We start from the raw sequence: 24895 nt of genomic DNA, 5'->3' as shown, positions 1-24895 counted from the left end.
GGCAATGATTTCCACAAATTCAGCACCTTCTGGCTAAGGAAGTTCCTTCTCCTCTCTGTTCTACAAACATTTGTAAATGGATGTCCCTCTATGGTGAGGCTATTCCCTCTGGCCCTAGACTCACCCACTACATGAAACATCTTCACTATATCCACTCTGTCTAGGTCTTTCAATATTCAATAGTTTTCAATGAGATTCCCCCTTCCCCCCCCATTCTTCTGAACTCCAGCAAGTACAGGCCCAGGGTCATCAAACACTCCTCATGCGTTAAACCTTTCATACCCAGAATCATTTTTGTGAACCTCCTCTGGACTGGCTCCAATGCTAGCACATCTTTTCTTAGATAAGTGCCAAAGTATGCTCACAATACTCCAAATGTGATCTGACCAATGCCTTATAAGGTCTCAGCATCTTGTTCTTATATTTGAAATGAATGTTAACATTGCATTTGTCTTCCATAATACTGACTTAATCTGCAAATTAAATTTTAGGGAATCCTGCACAAGGATTTCCAAATCCCATTGCACCTCGATTTTTGAATTTTTTTCCCGCTTAAAAAATAGTCTATGACTTCATTCCTTATACCAAAGTGCAGGACTATACACTTCCCTACACTATGTTCCATCTGCCAGTTTTTTGCCCATTCTTCCAATCTGTCCGAGTCCTTCTGAAGACTCTCTGCTTCCTTAACACTAACTGCTCCTCTACCTACCTTTGTATCAGCAGCAAACTTTGCCAGGAAGCCCATCAATTGTGTCATCCAAATAGTTGACACATAACATGAAGCGGTCCAAATGCTAAACCCTGCGGAACACCTCTAGTCAGTGGCAGCCAACCCGAATAGGCCCCTTTATTCTAACTCTTTGCTCCTATCAATCAGCCAGTCCTCTATCCATGCTAGTATCTTTCCTGTAATACCGTGGGCTCTTTTCCTGTTGAGCAGCTTCATGTGCAAGCATCTTGTCAAAGGCCTTCTGAAAATCCAAGTAAACAACATCCACTGACTCTTCTTTGTCTATCCTGTCTGTTATTTCCTCAATGAATTTCAATAGGTTTGTCAGGCAAGTGTTCCTCTGAAGGAAACCATTATGACTTTGCCCTATTTTATCATGGACCTCCAAGTATGCCAAAAAACTCATCATTATTAATGGACACAAACATTTTCCCAAGCATGGATGTCAAGCAAACTGACCTATAATTTTCTTTCTTCTGCCTCTCTCCCTTTTACAGTGTGGAGTGGCATTTGACATTTTCTAATCCTCTGGAATGATTCCAGAGTATAGTGGTTCATTAAAGTTCAGTATGAGTACCTCCACATTCTCTTCAGCTATCTCATTCATAACACTCTGCTGTAGTCCATCTGGTTCAGGCGACTTATCTACCTTCAGACCTTTCAGCTTTCCAATCACCTTCTTCTAATCATAGCAACTACACTCACTTCTGCCCCTCAACACTCTTGAATTTCTGGCATACCGCTAGTGTTTTCCACAGTGAAATGTAATGCAATATACTTATTAAGTTTGTCCCCACCCCCACTTCTCTGTTTCCCATTATTACCTCTCCAGCATCATTTTCCAGCAGTCTAATATACACTCTTGCCTCCCTTTTGCTCTTTATATATCTGTAAAAAGATTTTTTTGTATCTCTTATGTTTCGTAGCTCCAAAAACTAATTTACAGAAAGACACAGGAGCTGGTATATGATGTGGTGGCATAAATCCATTTATGTACTTCTGACATATAACCCATAATCAATTATGTAATCAAACAAACAATGCTTAATCAAACAATATTACTCAAACATTACTGAAATATTAAATACACTAAATATCAAATAACTCCATTTAGCAAAAATTCCAACTTAAAATAGAATGCATCTCAATATGTAGCATACTGCTCTCTAGTCATATGTGTGTGTGTGTGTGCGTCTATACACACACACACACACACACACACACACACACACACACACACACACACACACACACACACACACACACACACACACACACACACACACACACACACACACACACACACACACACACAATATTGTATAATACCACTACAATATAGACGTTATAGACATCCAGAGCATGGTAAATAATTTTAAAATGTCCCATTCAGATCTAAAGACTCACTGTGGAGGAATTCTTACTCTTCTGGTAAAATGTCTTTCCTGCAAGTGGGAAGGATGGGGTGACTCTGCTTGGCAGGTGAGATGTGGCTGTGAAACAATCTCAGGTTCTAAGGCCTTCTCCATGGTGGTTGTAGGAGTTGATTCTGGGACTGCAAGGAGTGGTTCTGACAGCTCTGTTCACCTTCCTTCTCTAACAATTGACCCTGCTCTCTTCAATTCATTGATGTGTCATCTGCAGATGATAGCAGACTCAGTCTCCAGTGTGTAGGAGAGCGGGTCATTTCTGTTCTTAATCTGTTCAAGTAGGCACTTTTGATCACCTCTGAAGTCCTTTGCTAGGACTGCTTGTGTGAAACATCAAACTCTTGTTTTGAGGAGCCCTCAATTTGTCTCAGCTGAGATTGGGTGAGGAGATCCAAGCATTAGTGAAAGAGTCAATACAGGATCAGCATAGTTGGTGAGCTATAGAGTGATATGCAAGGAGGAAATTTGTGAGCTTTGGGTTCGGTGTTCATGTAGTGTGTTCTGCTGTCATTGCTCGCAGTACATTCAATAGACTCTGGACAAAACTTTCCATCAAACCATTTGTGGCTGTGTAGTATGGTGCAGATGTAAGCTGTCTTATTCCATTCATTTTTAGGAATGACTGAAATTGTTACCCCACAAACTGGTCCATTGTCAAGGCTGTAGTGGAAACTATTGGGAACACTTCTGGTTATTTTGTAGCAGCATTCACTGCAACCAAGAAATTTGTGCCCATGAATGTTCCAGCAAAATTGACATGAATCCTCTGCTAGGGCAATGCAGGCCATTCCCAGGGATGGAGTGGTGCTGCTCTTGGCTTCTACTGGATGTGCTGGCATCCCAAACAGTACATGGGAAACTGCTCGATCGGCTGACCTATTCCAGAGCAAAAGACAAAGCTTCGAGCCAGTACTTTCATTTTGACTAGGCCTAGATGACTGGAATGTACTGTGGCTCTCAGCTTGTGTGGTACAACAACTCTTAATCCCCATATAAGCCAACCCTTGTCAAGGGGAAGTTCAGCCTGGTGCTGGTAAAATGGGAGAACTGGAACGTCTGCAGCACATCCCAGCCTTTTTAGGTTGTCATGGAGACCTCAGACAATGTGGCATCTTTTCTGGCTACCTTTCGATTATCTCTTCCGTAATAGGGAGACCTCAAATTTGAATTTGGGAGAATGTATCAAGAGGAGTGTCGTCTCTTAAAGTTTTCAGTTATTTCCTTTTCCAAGGGTAAATGGGGCAATCCATCAGCATTTCCATAATAAGCTGTCCTCTTGAGTTTGATCTTGTAATTGTGTCCTCCGAGAAATGGAGCCCATCCTTGCATTCATACTGCTGCTGTTATTGGAACACCCTTCTGTGGACTGGAAATGGACATCAGTGTTTGGTGATCACTAATGAGAGTAAACTCTCTCCATTACAAGTACTTTTTAAAATGTTTTACTACCCAAACCAAAATTTTTCTGTGCAACAGTAAAAGAGGCTTGGGGCATTCATTTCCATCATTCATAACATGTGGCATGATTGCACCAATACCAAATGGCAAAGCATCACAGGCAAAATCCATTCGACAATGTGGATCATAATGTGTAATTAAAATGTCCGACATCATCATTTTCACTGCCTTTTAACAAGTCACCCCACACTGCTTTGTAAATTGCCGTTTCTTCCGAATCTGTAGTAATAAATTCACAATAGCCAGGTTTGGCAGGAATATGTTATAGTAATTGACAAATCCTAAAAAGCACCTCAAATGTGACACAGGCTTTGACTTAGGGGCATCTACCACCGCTTGAATTTTCTCTACACACTTGTGTAATTCCTGTGCATCAATGGTGCAACCACAGTAAGTGATGCTTGCCTTAAAGAATTCACACTTCTTGCATCATATTTTAAGTCCATAATCTTCTATTTTTTAAAACTGTCATGAGATTTTGGAGTTGTCCCTTGTGATCCTTACCAGTAACAATGATGTCACCCACATAGCGCTGAGTCTTGCAGCACCTGGTGTGGTGAACTAGATATACCTGTCTGACTGCTCCTGTGGCTCCTCCCACAGACCCCTGTATAAAGGCGACTGTGGGCTGCTGCTCTCCCTCATTTTCCCCAGGATGTAGTGTTGTTTATTCTTCCAGTCAGTAAAAGCCGATATCTCGCTTCCTAAGTCTCAGCGTGAGTTATTGATGGTGCATCACCTGGTCCATAGCTTTCTGTCAGAATGCAGGTGCAGGTGCAACTCAAAAAAAAGTCAAATAAAGCGATAAACCCCTTTGTGAGTGTTGATGGTGAGAGACACTTGGGGCTCTTTTTCCATCTCCATCTGCAGGTGGGCATCGGCTGTCCACCTTGCTGAAGTGTTTCTTTCCAGAAAGGTTTGCAGTACTGGGTTGATAGTGAGATTAAATAATAATAGATTCTGACAGATCCATTTTTCTTTGCTATTGGAACCACTGGCATTTACCATGGGCTCCACTCAAACTTAGAAAGAATTCTGTCAGCCCCCATGCAAAATAGCTCACTGGCTACTTTATCAAAGATATATAAGGAACTGGATGGGCTTTATAAAACTTGGGGGTGGCATTTTTACCCTTGATATGTTTGAGTTTTCCAATGACATCCTTGAACAGCACTGTGGCATCATCCAGTGCCTTTCTTAATTCACTTTCAGTTGCCTCTATTGCAGAGGACGCAGCTTGCAAATAGTGAATGGATTTCCAGTTAAGTTGTAGTTGTCTCAGCCTATTACGGCCCCACACTGTTGTATTTCACTGTTATGAATATCATTTGCAAAGGAGCTATCTTTTCTCCAGTATAAGTTCTTAGTTGGATATCTGGAGGCTTTAGTTCAAATTCTTTGAAATGCCATTCCAATTCATTTTGTGGAATGACTGTAATAGCAGAGCCAGTGTCCAATTCCATTTCAATTAATTTGCTGTCAACTTCTGGTGTAACCTACTTTGCTTGTATCTTGTTAGTTTTCACATTGTAAATCTCAAGGCTATCCACAGCTGTGTCACTCTTAATCATTATCAGATTTTTCATCAACATCATGTAATTAGTGCCCTTTTTGAAACCGCAACTTGACTTTTTATATATATTTTTCTCTTCACAGTGCAGACCATTTATTTTGGTTTTCCCAACATGCTCTTCATATGAGTCCTACTTCGTTGCATTTCCTGAAAGTTTTGCCTTTAAACCTGTATTGGTCTGGTGTATGTGAGCCTCTGCCATAATGGCAACACAATTTGTTTGGCCAAGTTGGTCTCTGTTTAGACATTACAATTTTGTTCATGCTCATTTCATCCCTGACTGCTACTCAGTTAAGTCTCTCCCTGCTGTTTCCATTGATACAATGATTTCAACTGCTCTTTGATATGTGAGTTGCACTTCAGGTAGGAGTTGTTTTTCAAGGCTTTCTTGTAGATTCTACAAACTAAATGATCTCTCAGTTCATCAATAAGCTCATCATTGACTGACAATGCTCCAACAATTTCTTCAATTCAGCCATGTAAGCTGAAATGGAATCCCCTTCCTTTTGATTGCACTTATGAGACCTAAATCATTCTGTAATCAACAATAGTTTTGGTTCTAAATGTTCCTGCATTAACTTCATGATATCAGCAATGCTCATTTTGGCTGGCTGGGTCGGAGCAGTCAAACTTCTAAGCAAATTGTATGCTTCTCCACCCATTGCACTCAGCAACACTGGCACTCATTTTCAGTGGCTATTTCATTTGCATCAAATTACTGCTGAATTTGTTCTGTATACATAATCAATTTATCTGTTGTGCAGTTGAACATACCTGTCATTTCCAATGTAGTCAGCCATTTCTAATACTTTAAAAAAAAGTATTATTATTATTACCTTGTACCAACTGCTTATGAACTCATGGCCATTTTTAACTTCTCTTGTCAGCCACGGTTCCCTCATCCTTCCTTTAGAATACGTCATCTTTGGATGTTATCTATTCTGCAACTTCTGAGTTGCCTTCTGAGATTCCAGCTATTGCTGTTCTGCCATCATCCATGCTAGTGTTCCCTTACAATCAACTTCAGCCTGCTCCATTCTCATGCCTCTGTAATTCCTTTTACTCATTTGTAAAACTGATACATTTGATATTACCTTCACCTTCTCAAAGTGCAGGATGAAGTCTATCATATTATGGTCCCTGCCATCTTTATCTCCCTAATCAAATCTGGTTCATTACACACCTCTCAATCAAGAAACACATTACCCTGGTGGGCTTAACCACGCGCTGCTCTAAAAAGCCATCTCTTAGGCATTCAACAAATTCTCTCTCTTGGGATCCAGCATCAACCTAATTTTCCCAATCTATCTGTATATTAAAATCCCCTGTGACTCTCGTAACATTGCCCTTATAACTTGTTTTTCTATTTCCCATTGAAATTTATATCCCTCATCCATTTTTTTTTTACCTTTGCAGTTTCTTAACTCTACCCACAGGGATTCTGCATCTTTTGAACCTATGTCACCTCCTTCTAAGGATTTGATTTCATTTTTACCAACAGAGCAACCTCATCCCCCTTTGCCTACCTGCCTGTCCTTTTTGATACAATGTATTGTTGGATACACATTAGAAGTGAATCCCTTGATCTATGGCATCAGTGTTTGAACCAGATTCTCAGATTTTGCATGAAGAAAGTGTACATCTAATTTGAAGCTATACATTCAGACAAGCATGCAGTCAGTAGTATATTTATTAGGTACACCTGTACACTTGATTATCAAAGCAAATATTGCTGATATGTAATTGGTAGTAACAGTGCATAAAAGCATGCACACAGGTTCAAGCTGTTTGGTTGTTATTTAGACCAAACATCTGATTAGGGAAGAAATGTGATCTAAGTGACTTTGAGAATGAAATAATTGTTGGTGCCAGATGGGCTGAATTGAGTATCTTAGAAACTGCTGATTTCCTGGGAATTTCACATGTAACATGTCTAGAGTTTACAGAGAATGGTGCAAAATACAAAAAAAAAATCTAGTGAGTGGTAGTTCTGCAGGACAAAATGCCACGTTCATGAGAGATGTCTGAGGAGAACAACCAGACTGGTTCAAACTGACAGGAATGGCAATAGTAACTCAAATAGCCACACATTACAACAGTGGTGTGCAGAAGAACATCTCTGAACACAAAACACATCAAACTTTGAAGTGGATGGGCTACAGCAGCATGACCATGTACTGGAGATACCTAATAAAGTGGCCACTGAGGGTTTATTTCCTGAAACACTGAAGACTTAGGTGAAAAAGTGACAGGAAGGGGTGAGGCTGAAATAAATTTAAATTAAGGTTGGGAGCTTTACTGCTACAACATAGGAGTTACGGGTCTGTAAGACATGGTCGGAATTAGTGAATAGCCTGCAGGACATCAATCTGAGTGTTATAGATTGGGAAGGATGAAAATCCAGCCAGGTGAACTTTGCGTTCTACAGGTGGTATAGATTTTTAAAAATCACCAACGGATGGGCTAAGACATGTAGAAAACAAATAGTCAAGTCGAACAGCAAAACTGCAGCTTAGCCTGTGACATTGTTCTATGAAGCAGGTGGAATTGTTTGTAATAATTGTTGGCTCAAGATTTGAGGGAGGTTCCAGCTTCAAACTTTCACATGACTGAGGCAATATGGAAAACATCAATGTATCATCAACCGTGGAACTAAATCAATACAATTTGGGTCAGATAATAATGTATTTAGTGCTAACCGAGGGAGTGTGTATGCTCATAATGCTATGTGCTCATTTCCAATTTATTTTGTAATCACGCAGTGTGCATTTTGAAGCAGTCAGCCAGATGATTGAAAGAAAAAAATGTCAACGAGGATATTAGCCAGGATGAAGGTTGCACAATGAACAGCGTGTTTGGAGTATTTTATTGTTTTAAGCAGATGTCCTGTTTCACTTGCTTGCCATTTACATAATTGAAAGCTGTATCTGCAATATTACTAGCAGGTGTTTGAAATGCTATGCTGCATCACTGTTGTCAAGTCAATAGCTAACTGATCTGTCCATTGTCTTATCTAATAAAGACTCGTTTCTGGAGTGCAAAAAAAAAAGCTAGGATTTTTTTCCCCCACAGAGAGCAGTGGTCACAAGCCACTGCATTCAAATAATGTATTACTGCCTATTCAAGCTAAATCGTCTAATCATAAAAGATAAGTGCAGTGACTGTTTATGATCAATAGCTTGGTTCCTGGTGCAAAATTATATTTTCTACCAGGACATAATAAAAGGATTCATGGGATTGTTAGACACCAGTAATGGAGGAAAAAAAATAAATCTCACAGTGAGTTCTGCAGGGATAAGATTATCGTCACTAAATATGCTTGAAGCGCAGGACAAAGAGACAATCACTAGAAAGATGACCTTTGGGAAATCTCCATGTATAGCCAAGTTAATAACTCAAGTTTTTTTTCCTGTTGATATGATGCGATTTGAAAATGTTTTATTCCCATTTGGAAAGGGAATAAAAAATGAAAAATAAGCAGATGATTTTGAAGTATTCTTTATTGCAACAAATAACTGTTTGAAGAAGGGAAGGTTGTACAAACCAGTGATTGTGAAACTAATTCATGAGCAGTTTGATAAAAGGGTGTGCAATGCTTGAAAAAATTGGTTTGTTTAATGTGATAGAAAGCAATGGGCACTTGGGAGTAATTGCAAAGTAGTAAATGATGGGAGGATTTATTTGGCATATACATCATTTAAATTCTAAAATGAGATTATTTCACTAAAATTACTGCAGGCTATCAATTACATTCCTTTAAATGTATTTAACACAAACTTGATGGAACATATCTGGGAATGAATGCTGCTCATTGATCCACGGTTGATTCTTGGAGATATCTATATTAGATGATTCATGATTCTGTGTATTCCTGATTAATGAATGGTAGCTGGTTGTTTGAAAATAATCTGTACTCTGAATGGCCACACAGTTCTTCAACAAACCTACTCATTCTTTAAATGATCTCTCTATGCCAGAGACACATTATTCAATCAGTTAGTTCCCTCAGGCCATGCTAGCACTGGTAATAATGGACTTCCATTATACTTCGTTTATAATTGCAAATGTTCACTTTCCTTATTTGTTTACAAAATTGCAGTATGACAGATATTGACCAGATATGTACAAACAAATGTACAGTATATACACGTGTATTTAATAAAGCAAGGTATAAGTTTGGATTGGATTGCTATGAGGAATAAATACATCTGAATTAGAAATATAAGCCTAACAAAAAAGCATTTTTTTCAGCAAGATCAAAAATTGAATATTTTTATTCCTAGTTTCCAAATAACAGAATTTTTATTGCTTGTTTATTAATCATAGTTAGATCCATTACTTTCACAATTAAGTGAATGCTTCTGGATTCTATCTGTCACGTACTTCTCAAGTAGTCCTTTGGAATCAAGCATAAGAAATTAAGAACATAAATAAGAGTCTGATCTGCCATTCAGTAAGATCATGGCTACTCCACTGTTTCCATTCCAGTTCTGTGAGGGAGCAAGTGGCTGATAAAGACAATATGGATCCTGTAGCCTCTTTCAAGGGTGGGGCAGAAGGTGGCTGATGAGGGCCAGGTGGCTTGCTGGTGAGGTGGAATGCTCCTTTGGAGCATTCTGCTGAGTGCCTCTGTGCTTGGACATGAGTGCCATCCCAAATGTTCCTTGTCCTCTTTTTCTGTGGCCATAAGCCAGAGATAGACAAGAGTTAATGGAAATGTTGTATTTTATGAAGGAGGGTCTAAGAACATCCTTGAATCTTTTCTTCTGTCTGCCTAGATATCTTCTCACAGCAGAGCACAGAATGAAGTGTCTGCTTTGAATATTTGGAATTGGGCAAGAAAGCAACGTGTTGTCTTATGACTAATAACTGGTACCTCAGTTCTGGTGTTGTTGGCCATCAGGAGGGCATTAATACTGATTCATTTATCCTCCCAGTAAATCTGGAGGATTTTGCACATTGATAGCATTGGTGATATTTTTCCAGTGCTTTGAAATACCTGTTGCAGGTAATCAATGTCTCAGAGGAGTATGGGATCACAGAGCCTTTTGATGAGTTTTGAATAAAATGTGAAATCATGATCTTAAAACATCCTTTTCCTCTGCTGGCCAGAAGCAGTTCCAGGATGCAACCGGCAGTGCCAAACTTAATTTTCTCTATCTGCCTTTCCTCAGAGGAGATATCTGAGATATAAGAAGTGGTCCAAAACTTTGGGGTCTCAATGGACACCCTGCTGGTCAGAAGGTGGTATTAACAGTGGGATCTTTCCCTTGCAGGTATTGAATGTAAGGCCCATCCAGTGTATAAGCATAGAACAATACAGTACAGGAACATGACCTTTAACCCATGATCCTCATGTAGATCATGATGTCAATTTGAACTGCCCATCTGCCTGCTTAAGTGAATGAGTTAACGATGCTTCAGCTTATGAAAATGCATAATCAATAAATATGACCTGTGTACTAGCTCCAAATAGTTGTCATAGGTAGAACAGTCTCCTATTTTAGCTTTTAATTAGCTTCACTCCAATGGGATGGTTATTGGGAGTGTGGTACAATATTGCATCAAAGTAGATTGTTTCAGAATGTGTGGTGTCAATAAAGTAGCCTTGCTGGAATTCAATCTTTTATTAAGATCGGTTCTGTTTTGGACTCATTAGTTTTGATTATTGCTTACCTGTCTCCTCAAGGCAAGGAACGTCTGGAGATAAAATTTCTATGGGCATCCAAGCTTGAGAAAGTTTTTCCACATTCCCTCTGGAGTGAGAGTCAGAGGCTTCATGGAGATTTTTAAAAAATCCCATGTTCCTTGATTAATGCTGCTCCCTGCATTTCTGTTGGAGCTGTCACACAGTCAATGTTATGCACGCTATGCCTCTGCATGGGCAGAAAGCACAGTACAATTCAGGGACAAGCTGAGAAGATAATCTTGCTGACACTCCATTGCAGTACAGTTGTGTTGTTATGTCAGACTTTGGAAAGATCAGTGGAAAGTCTCCAATATAAAACAGCTGTATAAAAGAGAAATTGTTATTAGCTTAGTGATATACATTTCACAAAATTCTCCAGTCATAAGGAAAGTGGGTGCATTAAGTAGAAATTACAGTTCACTATGAAAGGTCTTTGAGCTAACGCTTAAAGGAGAGGTTATAAATCATCCAGTGATAGATGTTAGTATCTTTTAATGCCCAAGCGATGACAAAACTTACAGCAGATTCCCATTTTATTAACCTATTTTAAGCCATTACATTGTCTCTCTCTCTATCATATACAGTAATTAGTCTACCAAATTTAAAAATTTTGATATTACCATTTCTATATTGCTATGTTCTATCATAATGCCAGTATCATTTTTACTGTCACAGTAAATTAATTTTTGATAGTTTGTAATTTAATCCTATTAAATGTTTAAAGGAAATAATCTTTTACTAGCTTTGATGTATGTAAGTTATAAACAGCCTTGTATATTATTCCTAGTTTAAATTAAGCATTTCTTCTGTAGGCTGCCCTCACCTACATTGCATGTACAAAAATACGTATCAATATTCGAGAGGAATATCCACAGTTATCCATGCAACTGATAGGAAATACAGACATGAAAGTCTTCTTTATCTTCTTTAATCCTTTTCGCTCCTTATGGAGCAGAGGGCCTCAACAAAAGTCCTCCACTTTCTGCGATCTCTAGCAGATGTTTTTGCAGTCTCCCAAGTTTGGCCGGCGGCTTTCAGTTCATCCAAAAGCCTACGCCTCCAGGTTTGCTTTGGGCGACCTCTTCTTCTCTTCCCTTGTGGATTCCATTCGAGTGGTTGTCGAGTGACATTCGACTGGCTCTTCCTCAAGGTGTGGCCGACCCATCTCCACTTCCTCCTCCTTATCTGGAATACAATGGACTCTTGGTTTGCTCTCTTCCATAGGTCTAGGTTTCACACTCTGTCGTACCACTTGAGGCGGAGGATCTGCCAGAGGCATTTGTTGAGAAAGGTCTGGATCTTGTTGCAGCTGGTGTTAGTGATTCTCCATGTTTCGGATCCATATAGCAGGATGGCTTTCACATTGGAGCTGAATATACGGAGCTTTGTTTTGACAGAGATGGCCGTATATCTCCAAACAGGTCACAGGGTTGTGAAAGCACGTTGGGCTTTTCCGATCCTTGCTCTGATGTCCTCATCTATATCTCCTGATTTACTGATTTTGCTTCCGAGGTAGGTGAATTTGTCTACATCTTCAACTATTTGTCCTTCAATCCGTAATGGCTCCTCTTGTTTGTTATTAATGCGTAGAACTTTGGTCTTCTCCTGACTGATCTTAAGGCCTACTCGCTGTGAGGTCTCTCCCAAGGAATCTACTTTCTTCTGTATATCTTGAAGCCGGTGTGAGAGAAGAGCGAGATCATCTGCAAATTCCAGGTCTTCCAATTTCCCTGTTAACGTCCACTGGATGCCTCTCTCTGAGCCAGCATAGGCTGTTCTTGTAGCCCAGTCGAGTACCACAAGAAAAAGTAGAAGCGACAGCAGGCATCCCTGTCTGACTCCAGTAGTGACCAGGAACTCTTCAGACAGTCTCCCATCGTGGATGACCCTGCATGAGAAGCCATCATAAAGCTGCTTGATGATATTCACCATCTCTTCCGGTACACCATAGTGTCGTAAGATGCTCTACATTGACTTTCTGTCCAGGCTGTCAAATGCCTTCTCAAAATCAATAAAACACACATATAGTGGAGTTTGCCATTCTATTGTCTGCTCCACAATGACTCTAAGTGTAGCTATCTGGTCAATGTATGATCTCTCTTTCCTGAACCCTGCCTGCTCATCTCTAAGTCTCTGGTCAATGGCGTCTTTCATCCGCTCCAAGATGACCCTGGTGAGAACTTTGCTAGGAATGGACAACAAGGTGATCCCCCTCCACTTGCCACATAGTGAATGATCTCCAGATTTTGGCAGCTTCACAAGGAGGCCCTTCTTCCAATCTGATGGGATCTCTCCTGTTCTCCATATCAAATTCAACAGTATATGCAAATGGTCCACCATAACCTCTCCACCCCCTTTCAATGCTTCTGCAGGAATGTTGTCTTCTCCAGCAGACTTGCCGTTCTTCAGGCATTTCAGAGCTTTTCGAATTTCTTGCTTGGTGATTTCACCAATATTGATGTTGAGTGGGTCTCCAGGCTCCAGGTCAGGTGGGTTCTGTGGTGGTGGTCTATTCAATACTTCCTGGAAGTGTTCCTTCCATCTCACCAGCTGATCTTCAACCGAAGTGAGCAGATGGCCTGTCTTGTCTCTAACAGGTCTGTTGAAATTGCTTTTCTTCCCTCTCAAAAGTTTAGTTGTCATGTAGAGTGCTCTGAGGTCCCCTTTACTGGCCACTGTTTCTGCTTGCTCTGCTATTTCATTGAAGTATGACCTCTTGTCCTTTCTGAGCTGTTTCTTCACCTCCTTGGCCATCACGCTGTACCTGTTGGCAGCAATTTGTTTCTGTTGCCGGGTTCTGGCCTGATTCAACTCCTGTTTGAGCTTTTTCCTCTCCTCCACCTTCTGCCATGTCTCGTCCCTGATCCAAGGTTTACTGTTGACTGGTGGTCTTCCCAGTACTTCTTCGCAGGCTCCTACAGTGGCCTGCTTGAAGGTAATCCAGGTGTGTTCCGCTGTTCTCTCATCTTGTTCCTCTATTTGAAGAGCCCCAAAGTGGTTTTGCAAGGCAATGTGGAAATCTTTCTTGCTCTCTTCCGTCTGTAGTTTTCTAACATCAAACTTTATTCGCGTGTTCTGTTGCTTCTTCTTGGCTAACAGCTTCATCTTCAGCTTTGCAACAACCAAATGGTGGTCAGATCCAATATCTGCTCCTCTTTTGGCTCTCACATCTTGCAATGTACTTCTCCAGCACTGGCGGACTGTGTTGTGATCAGTCTGGTTCTCTGTTTGATGGTCAGGCGAGACCCAGGTTATCTTGTGGCAGTGTCGGTGGGGAAAGAGGGTACCTCCAATGGTCAGTTCATTGAAGGCACAGAAGTCGGTAAGGAGTTCTCCATTTTCATTCATATTCCCCAAACCATTCTGGCCCATCTCTCTCTCCCTGCCAGTGTTATCGCTGCCTACTTTGGCATTCAGATCTCCCATGACGATCAACATATCTTGCTTAGGTACCTTTCCAACTACTGCTTGAAGCTGGGTGTAGAAGAGATCTTTTTCTTCTTCCTCTGCGTTGTTAGTTGGGGCGTAGCACAGGATAATGGATACCTTCTGGAATCTGGACTCGAACCTGGCTGTGATGATATGGTCGGACACTGGTTCCCATTCTATCAAACTTCTGGCTGCTTCTTTGGACAACATCAGGGCCACACCAGCCTCATGCGGGTCTTCCTCTTTTTCTTTGCCGGAATAGAGCAGAGTTTCTCCTGTCTGCAGTTTGGTCTCACCAAAAGTATTCCACCTTGCTTCGCACATGCCCAGGAGTTGTGAGGTGGTATCGGTTCATTTCCTTCACTGCCTGTGCGCACCTACCTGTCTCCCAAAGCGATCTCACATTCCATGTTCCGATTAGGATAGATTTCTTCTGTGAGAGCAGCTTTGGAACCTCCATTATGGTTTTCCTCGGGTGAAGGAGGGTTGTCAGCCCTGCAGTTTCCTGACGGATTTGATTGCAGCGCGTCATCAGCCTCCTGAATGGGGCCCTGCTTTTCCCGAGATCTGGGTTAGTGGTTGACAATCTGTTGACGGTTTCTGTAACAATTGCTTGTTTTACGTGAACGGGTTGTTAGCCCATTGCACAACCCCCAACCTGGAGGACCAGGGATTTTCTGTCGGGGTCACCTTCCCCTAGGCGATGGCATTTCCATGCTAACGAGCTCCACCTGCCCGGGTTTGAAATCAGAGTTTATCCTCTCCTAGATAGGCTGCCATCCAAGGCTAACGAGTCCTATCTACCCGGGTTTGGAATCTGAGTTCCTCCTCCTAGGCTATGTTGGTTCGCGGCACCTTCTTCCATATTATCCGGTGCACCCCTCACACGAGGGATCCCCCATCCACCACCCAGGGGACGCGCCTCAACGCCGTATAGCCCCAGCGCGAGGATGAAAGTCTTAAATTTCTAGTAATATTTTTAACAGTCTTGGAATATCTTTAAATGTCTTGAACTGTTTCTGAATATCAAAAATGCTCATGGCCTTTAACAAATATCTACGCTAATAGTTCTGACCTATCTAGCCATTAAAGTCTCTTTTTTTTCCTGAACAGTTCATGGGAGAAGCTTGTTCTGCTCCAGCTATATGGCACCATTTATATGTAAAAATATTTGTCACTCTGCAGTGACTTGCACATAGCAGAATAGTTCTGCACGGAGGCACAGATTGACTTGAGTTGATCCATAAAAGTTAAATACAAAATTGATTCCTCGATTAGCGTCCAGCATTGCAAAAATTTACGAGTTGCAAGATTTTATCATTGCCTTCTAGTGGTCTATGCAACACTTCATAAATCAATTGGGAGTCCTTACAGACTCCACTGACTGTAAGGAGTTTGTACGTTCTCCTTGTGACCGTGTGGGTTTCCGTAGGATTCTTCAGTTCCCTTCCACGTTTCAAAGACATGTGCTTTAGATTAAGTAAGTTGTGGGCATACTATGTTGACAGTAGAATCATAGCAACACTTCGGATTGTCCCGAGCACAGCTTCAGATGTCTTGGTCATTGACATAACCAACTCATTTCAAATGCTGGAGAAACTCAACAGGTCAGACTGCATCTTTGCAAATGAATAACCAGCTGATGTTTCAGGCCGAGACCATTCATTGGGACTGGAAAGGAAGGAGGGAGGTGCCAAAATAATAAAAAGGTGGGGGAGAAAGGAGGACAAGCTAGGTGGGTGGGGAGGGAGATGAAATAAGAAGCTGGAAGGTGGTAGATGGAAAAAGCAAAGGACTGGAGAAGAAGGAATCTGATAAAAGAGGGGAATGCATCATGGGAGAAAGGGAAGGAGGAGGGGCACCAGGGGAAGTTCCCCGCCTATATGCAGGTAGACAAGGAAATGTGGTTTCTTGGTGAATGAAGCTAGTTAGTACTGCTATTCCGACATGTAAGTAGTGGTTTCATGGAAGGCACTACTAGGGATACCAGGAATACACAGGGTAGTTACCAGGGATACACCTCTGGTTGTATGGGCATACTACCAGAGGTGCATCCCTAGTAACTGCCTTCCATGAAACCACTGCTTGCATGCAAGATGATCTTTCATAATAGGGCTGTTTACTGGAGAGCTGTGGTTTTATTTAAGGTCTAGACTTGTTTGAAGCCTGGGCTCCTTCTTGTCTTCTTCTGGGTCAGCATGTACACTTTTTCTCACCTGGCCGTGCCATTCTCAGAGACATTCTTCGAATGGAAGTTCCAGAGCAAGTGTTTGGAAGGATAAATGAGTAACTTAACACTGATCCAGTGGTGGGTGACTGGGCCGCCTCTATTCAGTCTAGCTGGAGGTTATAAAAAAACAGGAAGTGAGATTAGAATAGGATCTTAAAGAGAAAGGATCACTTTAAATTTTCAGAACAATGAATTATGTGTTATCTTCATGTCAAAGTTTGTCATGGAATGAATTATAGTAGGGCACAGATAGTGAGAGAGGATGAAAGAGAGAGTGTAAAAGATAAAATGTAAAAGAGTGAGGAAGCTATAGTTAGTTGGTATTTGCCAAGCCATTTCCCTGCCTTCAGCTCCTGATGTATACAAACTACTTCTTGTGGCCACAATTTATGAACCCATTTATCTTCAGACCTGTTGAGTCAATCTCATTTTCAATCTGTTTACAAATACACTGATAACAAAGAAATTAAGGCACAAATCATTTATTTAACCAGATGCTGTGCAGCTTGAAATTAAAATGGACCTGTGATAGTTCTGTGACAGTTTATTAGCGGTAGCTACAAATTTTCACACGGTGGACACAAAATCGTTCCAGACCACATAATTAGCTATCATTCTTATTTCATTTATTTTATTCTGAACATCAGCAAACTTGCTCATTAATAAATAAAAATGCTAATCTGCTGTACTCTGAACACTGAACAGGAAAACAACAACTATTCCAAATTGCTCGAGTCATGGTAAAATTGACCAAGTATGAGACCTTACACCAAGTTCCTGGAGATGGACCTGATCACCCATTTAAAAAAAAAATTCAAAATAAATTCATCAATTCCATTTTACTTTTAAGAAGCAGTCAGACAGTGATAGGTTTAAGAGAGATTTAGGAGATTAAAGTTTAAAAGATTTAAATTGAAGAATAAAATCTAGGCTAACCCATCCATGCAGTGTTAACACAAGACTGCACTACCTCTGTGCTATTTCAAATGAGAAGTCAAACCAAATCCTTGTTCTCTCACAAATGAGTGACATAGAAAACATTTATCCCTTGTGTGCTGCCAATATTTATCCCTTTTCAACATTATGAAATAAAAAGGATTTTTCAAATCACCAATTTATGAAGCTTGCTGTGCTTAACTTAGCTGCTGTTCTTTCTACTTTACCACAAGACTAAAATACCATAAGATATAGGAACAGAATTAGGCTATTTGGCCCATCAAGTCTCCAAATTTCCTCTCAGACCCAATCTCCTGCTTTCCCCGCTCACCCCCCCCCCCCATATCCCTTCATGCTGTGACCAATCAAGAATATATCAAACTCTGCCTTAACTATACATAAAATTTGGCCTCCACAGCATCCTGTGGCAAAGAATTCCACAGATTCATCACTTACTGGCTAAAGAAATTCCTCCTCATCTCTGTTCTAAAAGGATGCCCCTATTCTGAGTCTGTGTACTCTGCACTTAGACTATCCCACCATAGGAAACATCATCTCCGCATCCATTCTATCAAGGCCTTTCACCATTCGATAGGTTTCAATGAGTTCACCCCTCATTCTTCTGAATTCTAGTGAATACAGATCCCAGTTCATCAAACACGCTTCATATGATAAGCTATTCAATCCTGAAATCATTTTCCTGAACCTCCTTTGAACCCTCTCCAGTTTCAGCACATCCTTTCTAAGATAAGGGGCCCATACCTGCTCACAATATTCCAACTGAGACCTCACCAGTATTTACTAAATTATCAACATTACATCCTTGCTTTTGTATTCTAGTCCTCTTGCAATGAATACTAACATTGGATTTGCTTTCATCACCACAGATTCAGCCAGCAAATTAACCTTTGGGTAATCCTGCATAGAGACTGCTAAGCCTCTTTGCACCTTAGTTTTTAAGTTTCGCTCTATTTAGAAAATAGTTAACCCTTATATCTCTTCTACCAAAGTGCATGGCCATACACTTTCTGAGACTGTATTCCATCTGCAGTTTCTTTGCCCATTTTCCTAATATGTCTAAGTCCTTCTGTAACCTCTCTATTTTCTCAAAACTATTTGCCCCTCCACCTATCTTCATATCAACTGCAAACTCTGCAACAAAGCCATCAATTCCAACATCCAAATCATTGACGTATAACATAAAAGTGATTAGTCCCAACACAGTCAGAAAAGGCACCCTTCTGTCACAGCCAGTCAAAAAGGCTCCCTCTTTTCCACTCTTTGTCTCCTGCCAATCAGCCATTGCTTTATCCATGCTAGAATCTTTCCTGTAATACCATGGGCTCGTGGTTTGTTAAGCAGCCTCAAGTGTGACATCTTGTCAAAGGCCTTCTGAAAATCAAAGTACTGTACACAATGTCAATGATTCTCCTTTGTGAATTCTACTTGTTATTGCTTCAAAGAATTCCAACAGATTTGTCAGGCAAGATTTTGTCTTGAAAACATGCTGACTATGACCTATTTTATCATGTGACTCTAAGTACCCTGAGACCACAGCCTCAATAATCGACTCCAACACCTTGCCAACTGCTGAGGTCAGATGTATTGGCTTGCAGTTTCCTTTCTTCTGCCTCTCTCCCTTCTTGAAGAGGGGAGTGACATTTACAGTCTTCCAGTCTTCCGGAACCATTCTAGTGATTCTTGAAAGATCATTACTAATGCTTCTACAATCTCTTCAGCCACCTCTTTTAGAACTTTGGAATGTACACCATCTGGTCCAGGTGACCTACCTACCTTCAGTCCTTCAGTTTTCCAAATTATGGTAACTTCACACTCTTCATGCCCCCTGACAGCTGGAACTTCTACTATACTTCCACTGTCTTCCACAGTGAAGACTGATGCAAAATACTTAATCAGTTTGTCCGCCATTGTAGCGATGTGCTACACACAGCACTGAAATAACGACGCACAATCGGTAAGTCATTTCAAGACTAGTTTATTCAAACTTCGCGGCGCTGGCATTTAATCCCTAGCGCCCACCCTCTCCGGGCCGAAATGATGTCAGAGGTGCATTACCAAAGTCTCCCCCCGCGCGCTGGCTATTTGTGAGCCAGTTCGCCTGCGCAGAAAGTGGGTCCCCCAGAACCCCCGCCCCCCAGAACCAGCGATACACCCCCCAATGTCCACAGACTGGATCAGCCTCTGTTTGGGAGGTCTGCCTCTGCGCCGCGGTGCCTGAACCTCGACTGGCTGTGCCAAGTCCACATGGGCTGGTTTGAGTCGGTCCACCGTGAAAACCTCCTTTATCCCCCCAATGTCCAGAATGTACGTGGACCCGTTGTTGTTGATCACCTTGAACGGCCCCTCGTACGGCTGCTGTAGTGGTGCCCAGTGTCCGCCCCTTCGTACAAACACAAACTTACAGTTCTGCAGGTCTTTGGGTACATGGGTCGGGGTCCGTCCGTGCTGTGAAGTCGGAATGGAGGCCAGGTTGCCAAGCCTTTCGCGCAGTCTGTCCAGGACTGCTGCGGGTTCTTCCTCTTGCCCCCTTGGGGCTGGTATGAACTCTCCCGGGACGGCCAGGAGTGCGCCATACACCAACTCGACCAATGAGGCATGCAGATCCTCTTTGGGCGCTGTGCGAATTCTAAGCAGGACCCAGGGAAGCTCATCCACCCAGTTAGGTCCTCTCAGGCGGGCCATGAGAGCCGACTTCAAGTGACGGTGGAAGCGTTCCACTAGTCCGTTCGACTGTGGGTGGTAGGCAGTTGTGTGGTGTAGCTGCATTCCCAACAGGCTGGCCACAGCCGACCACAGGCTGAAGGTGAACTGGGCGCCTCTGTCGGAGGTAATGTGGGCCGGTACCCCGAAGTGTGCTATTTGTGAGCCGGTTCGCCTGCGCAGAAAGTGGGTCGCCACACCATTTCATTATTCCCCCATTAATATCTCTGTAATGTTCTCGCTCGGGTGTAACAGAACGCCGAACTAAACATCAAGGTAAACCGTAGTCAATGAAAACAAGGTCGCAGTAAGATTAACCATTTACTGTTCATTCTTCACATTAACGTATGGTGAAAACTGTTGACAAAACAATACAAGATTGATACAGTATTTGTTCCCTTCTTGATATCACATTTACATTGTAAATACTTGTAAAAGTAAACTACAACTACATTACATTAAAGTGCAGCATACAGTCAGAATCTATCTACGCCATTGACTGCTTTAAATACACTTCAACACAAACTATCCCAACTCTTTAACTAACGAAAACATAAACCTTATCAACCATGGTTACTTTTAACGGAATCGGCGTTAACATTTTAATTCAACATATCGATTATCTCATGACTTACAGCGTTGCTTTCACTATGTTTCTAATGCATAGAGAGACAACTTTTGCGCTGGTCTCACGTGTGTGTGAGCCCCCTCCGTTCCGTCTTTCCCAAACCGGTGTTCTCCCACAAGACGCGACGAAACCGGATGTGATGTCATCGCATGCCGCAATATATTACAGACAACGAATTTACTTAAACAATCCTAACTTTAACTAAAAACTGCTAACACACGAATTACTAAGTGAAAATATTATTAACTAAGTAACTGCCATAAAGGCAGCACAATCTCCCCTGCATCGTTTTCCAGTAGTCTGATATCCATTCTCACCTCTCTTTTACAAATTATGTTCTTGAAGAAACTTTGGTATCCTATTTAATATTATTGACTAGTTTACCTTTGTATTCTATCTTTTCTTTCTTAATGACCTTTTAGTTGCTTTCTGTTGGTATTTAAGAGCTTCCCAATCCTCTAACTTCTCACTAATTTTTGCCCTATTATATGCCTTCTTTGCCTTTTATGTTGGCTTTGACTTCACTTCTTACCCACGGTTGTATCATCTTTCCTTTAGAATACTTCTTCCTCTTTGGGATGTATATATCACGTGCCTTCTGAATTACCTCCAGAAATTCCAGCCATTACTGCTCTACTGCCATCCCTGCCAGTGTTTTTTTCCCAGAAATTCTGGCTAATTCCTCTCTCATGGCTCTGTAATCAGTACTGTAATACCGATACATCTGACTTTAGCTTTTCCTTCTCAAATTTCAGGGTGAATTCTATTTTATTATCATCTGCCACTTGGGGTTCTTTTACCTTAAGCTCCCTAATCAATTTTGGTTTATTGCACAACTCCCAATCCAGAATAGGTGATCCCCTAGGGGGCTCAACTATGAGTTGCTATAAAAAGCCATTTTGTAGAATCTAGAAATTCCGCCTCCTGTAATCCAGCACCAACCTGATTTTCCCAATCTACCTGCATATTGAAGTCTCCCTTGACTGTTGTAATATTGCCCTTTTGGCATGCATTTTCTATCTCCCCCTTATAATTTGTAGGCCATATCTTTACTTACTGTTTGGGGGTCTGTATACAACTCCCATCAAAGTGTTTTTTTTTTACCTTGAAATTCCTCAGCTCTATCCACAATGATTCAATACCTTCTGACCTTATGTCACCTCTTTCTAATGATTTGATTTCATTTTTTTACCTCAGTAGTGGAACTTCAAAGGCACTAATAGGTTGTAAAAAACTCTTGGTGTCCTGAGATTAGGATCTCAGCTTGAAACATGAGCTGTTCATTTTCTTCCATAGATGTTGCCTTGCATGCTGAGTTCCTCCAGCATTATGCCTGCGTTGCATCTGCAGAATATCTGAATTTCTTTATGCTACTTTGTTAAATTAAAATCCTAAGAGCTGGAAGCAATGGGTGCAATTTTTCTGCACTTGGTAATTTCAGGTGAAGCATCTGTGTGAGTAGCTTACCCTAAGTTTGCATTAAATGTAAGAAGTAAATTCCGTATTGGTCTTTCCCTGAAATCTCATTACTTCCACTGTCTTATCTTTACAGCTATCATTGTTCTGTTCATCACTCTGAAGCGGGGCAAGAAAGAGCCACTCATTATTTCAGAAGAAGATATTCGAGAGAATGTGGTGACATATGATGATGAGGGAGGAGGAGAAGAGGATACAGAGGCTTTCGATATTACAGCACTGAGAAACCCTGCAGCAGCTGAGGAAGTGAGATACCGGCGGGATGTCAGGCCTGACGTGCAACCCTTACCCAGGCAAAGACCCCCCTCAGCCCTCAACAGCCCTGACATTCATGAGTTTATTAAGCAAAAACTGCAGGAAGCAGACCTGGATCAGAGTGTTCCTCCATATGACTCTCTCCAGACATATGCATATGAAGGCCATGGATCCACGGCAGGATCGATCAGTTCACTGGATTCAGTCACTGCACATTCGGAACAGGATTATAATTACCTTGGAGACTGGGGACTTCAGTTCAAAAAACTGTCTGAACTGTACGGAGTAGAGAAATCAGAAAGAACCACTTAGTTTCATTACCATAGTAAAACACTGTATGTAAAACAAAAAAAATCAGATTTTCATTTCTTAAGCTGCAATTGTTACACAATTTTACTGTAGCAACAAGTGCCCTTTTAATATTTTGAAACATGGGTTCAACAAACAAGCAGAAGGAACACATTTTGAAAATATAAAGAATAAACAAAAATATTTTCCCTGGTGTATATTTTTTATTGTTTAATAAAGTTCATTGTACCATAATAAAGACACTGTGCTATAGTTTAAGATTAGGCAGTTTGGTTCAATATAGTATGGCAGTTAAAGCGCTGGAGTTAAATTTATGATGTTTTGGAGCATCACCATCATGCTTTATGAACACCATTGATTTTTCATTCATTTAGGTAGAGTGGGTGATTAAGTTACAATTGGTGCAAGAGATAGACAGATAAACCTTATGATGATTTTTACATAACTTGCAGGCTGTCCCATTGAAGTAGGCTTATTATTGCAGATTAGGAAATGTTCCAACAGAATGTGATAATATCAAACTGCTTTTAAATAATGTAGAGTAATGGATATAGGCATGGTTGAGGAGGATATGCTTGTTTAAAATAATTTCCTGGGACTTTTTACAACAGAGAGAGTAAACTGGAGCTTGCTTTACCATCCCATCCAAAAGAATGCACCTTCAACAGAACAGAGCTTCCTCCTACTCCTCTGGATAACAGTGCACCATTGGTACATAGTTTATAATGAGTGATCTATAACGTTGGATGATTAGATTGAGTGGTAAGATTTCTTGCATTGATTTGAGTGTAAAATCTTCAGTTATTCAATGCAGTTACAGTGTAATTGTTTCTTTTCTTGCTATTGAACATTTTTGATGGATTTAAATATGGTGCACTTTCATTAAGACAATTTAAAATTAGTATGATGTTAAAATGAACATCTTAATCATAAATATTTAGCAAGCCAATGTTGAGATTACAGTGGCAAAATAGTGAACTGATTGGACAATCATCAGAGGCCTAAACTATTGGTCTAGAAAGGATAGCTTAAATACTACAATATCAGCTAAGAAATTTAAATTTGATTAACTAGGTAAAACTATAATGAAACATCTGGGTAATTATTAAAAATTATGCCTGCTACTTCAATCATTCAAGAAAGGAAGTCTGCTGCCCTTACATATTCTGTGCTACCTGTGATGGCCCATTCATCACTGTGGAATCTGAGATGTCCAATCAGGAACAAGTAAAAAACTGGCCTCGCCAGTGATGCCCATCTCTGAGAATGAATGATAAAGCAAAAGTCTAATTTAGAATCAGAAAATGAATTTGAATTGTTTTCTTGGTGTATACTGCTCAATTTCTACATATTTTTTAAATTACATATTTTTTGATATGAATCTTTTAAAACAACTCTGATAGTGCTTGTGGGTCTAAGGAAATGAGTACCATTTAAAAAAAAAGCATTCCTTACCCAGTACAATTTCACAATGGTCCTGTGAAAACCAAAGTGAACTTTAAGAGCTTGGGGGCCCTGGTGAGGGGAATTCGGAATTCTTTGTGTTGTGATCCTGTTGTTATCAACACCCTCTAGTGACTGATTGCACAATAAAAATGTTTTTTTTACATAGCAAATACACATGCTAATGGCTGAATTATGAGTGTTATTTTCCTCAGTGTCTGAATATGTTGAATGGAGCTGTCATTGGCGATACCAATGAAAGAGAACTGATTGGGATATTTTCAGAAATAAGTGTTATGTACAATTCGTGGTATTTAATGGTTGTTTATTTAGAGTGGGGCAACAGTATAGCTTGCAGAATAGCATGTCAAAGAATTAGCATTATGCATAGAATTATGAATACATCAGTGTTGTCAAAGAGGGTCAAAGCAAGCAAAATGATTGAGTTTAATTTAATAATTTAATCAAGTAATGGACAGAATATGAAGATAGATTTAGAACATTTTTCTCAGGAAAAGGGGTAAAGAGTCCAATTTACAGTCATTTTTAATATTTGCAAAGAAGAGGAGAGGAGATCGATGCAAT

At 40.7% G+C, this 24895-nt stretch overlaps 1 protein-coding gene across 8 annotated transcripts in view; it reads left to right on the top strand.

Moving 5' to 3' along the window:
- The window catches only part of LOC140713762 (cadherin-18), a 638248-nt gene extending 613774 nt beyond the window's left edge, over window positions 1–24474 (top strand). For all 8 annotated transcript variants that reach the window (XM_073024255.1, XM_073024253.1, XM_073024256.1 and 5 more), the window contains one exon: window positions 22380–24474. In XM_073024255.1, the coding sequence (XP_072880356.1) occupies window positions 22380–22870 (491 nt within the window). In that variant the 3' untranslated portion in view covers window positions 22871–24474. The remainder of the gene's footprint in view (window positions 1–22379) is intronic.
- Window positions 24475–24895: the final 421 nt, after the last annotated feature.

This window comes from Hemitrygon akajei, chromosome 20 (genome assembly GCF_048418815.1).
Source record: "Hemitrygon akajei chromosome 20, sHemAka1.3, whole genome shotgun sequence".
NCBI classification, from domain to species: domain Eukaryota; kingdom Metazoa; phylum Chordata; class Chondrichthyes; order Myliobatiformes; family Dasyatidae; genus Hemitrygon; species Hemitrygon akajei.
The sequence above is the reverse complement of the archived record's forward strand: the minus strand, read 5'-3'. Positions and strand labels throughout refer to the sequence as shown.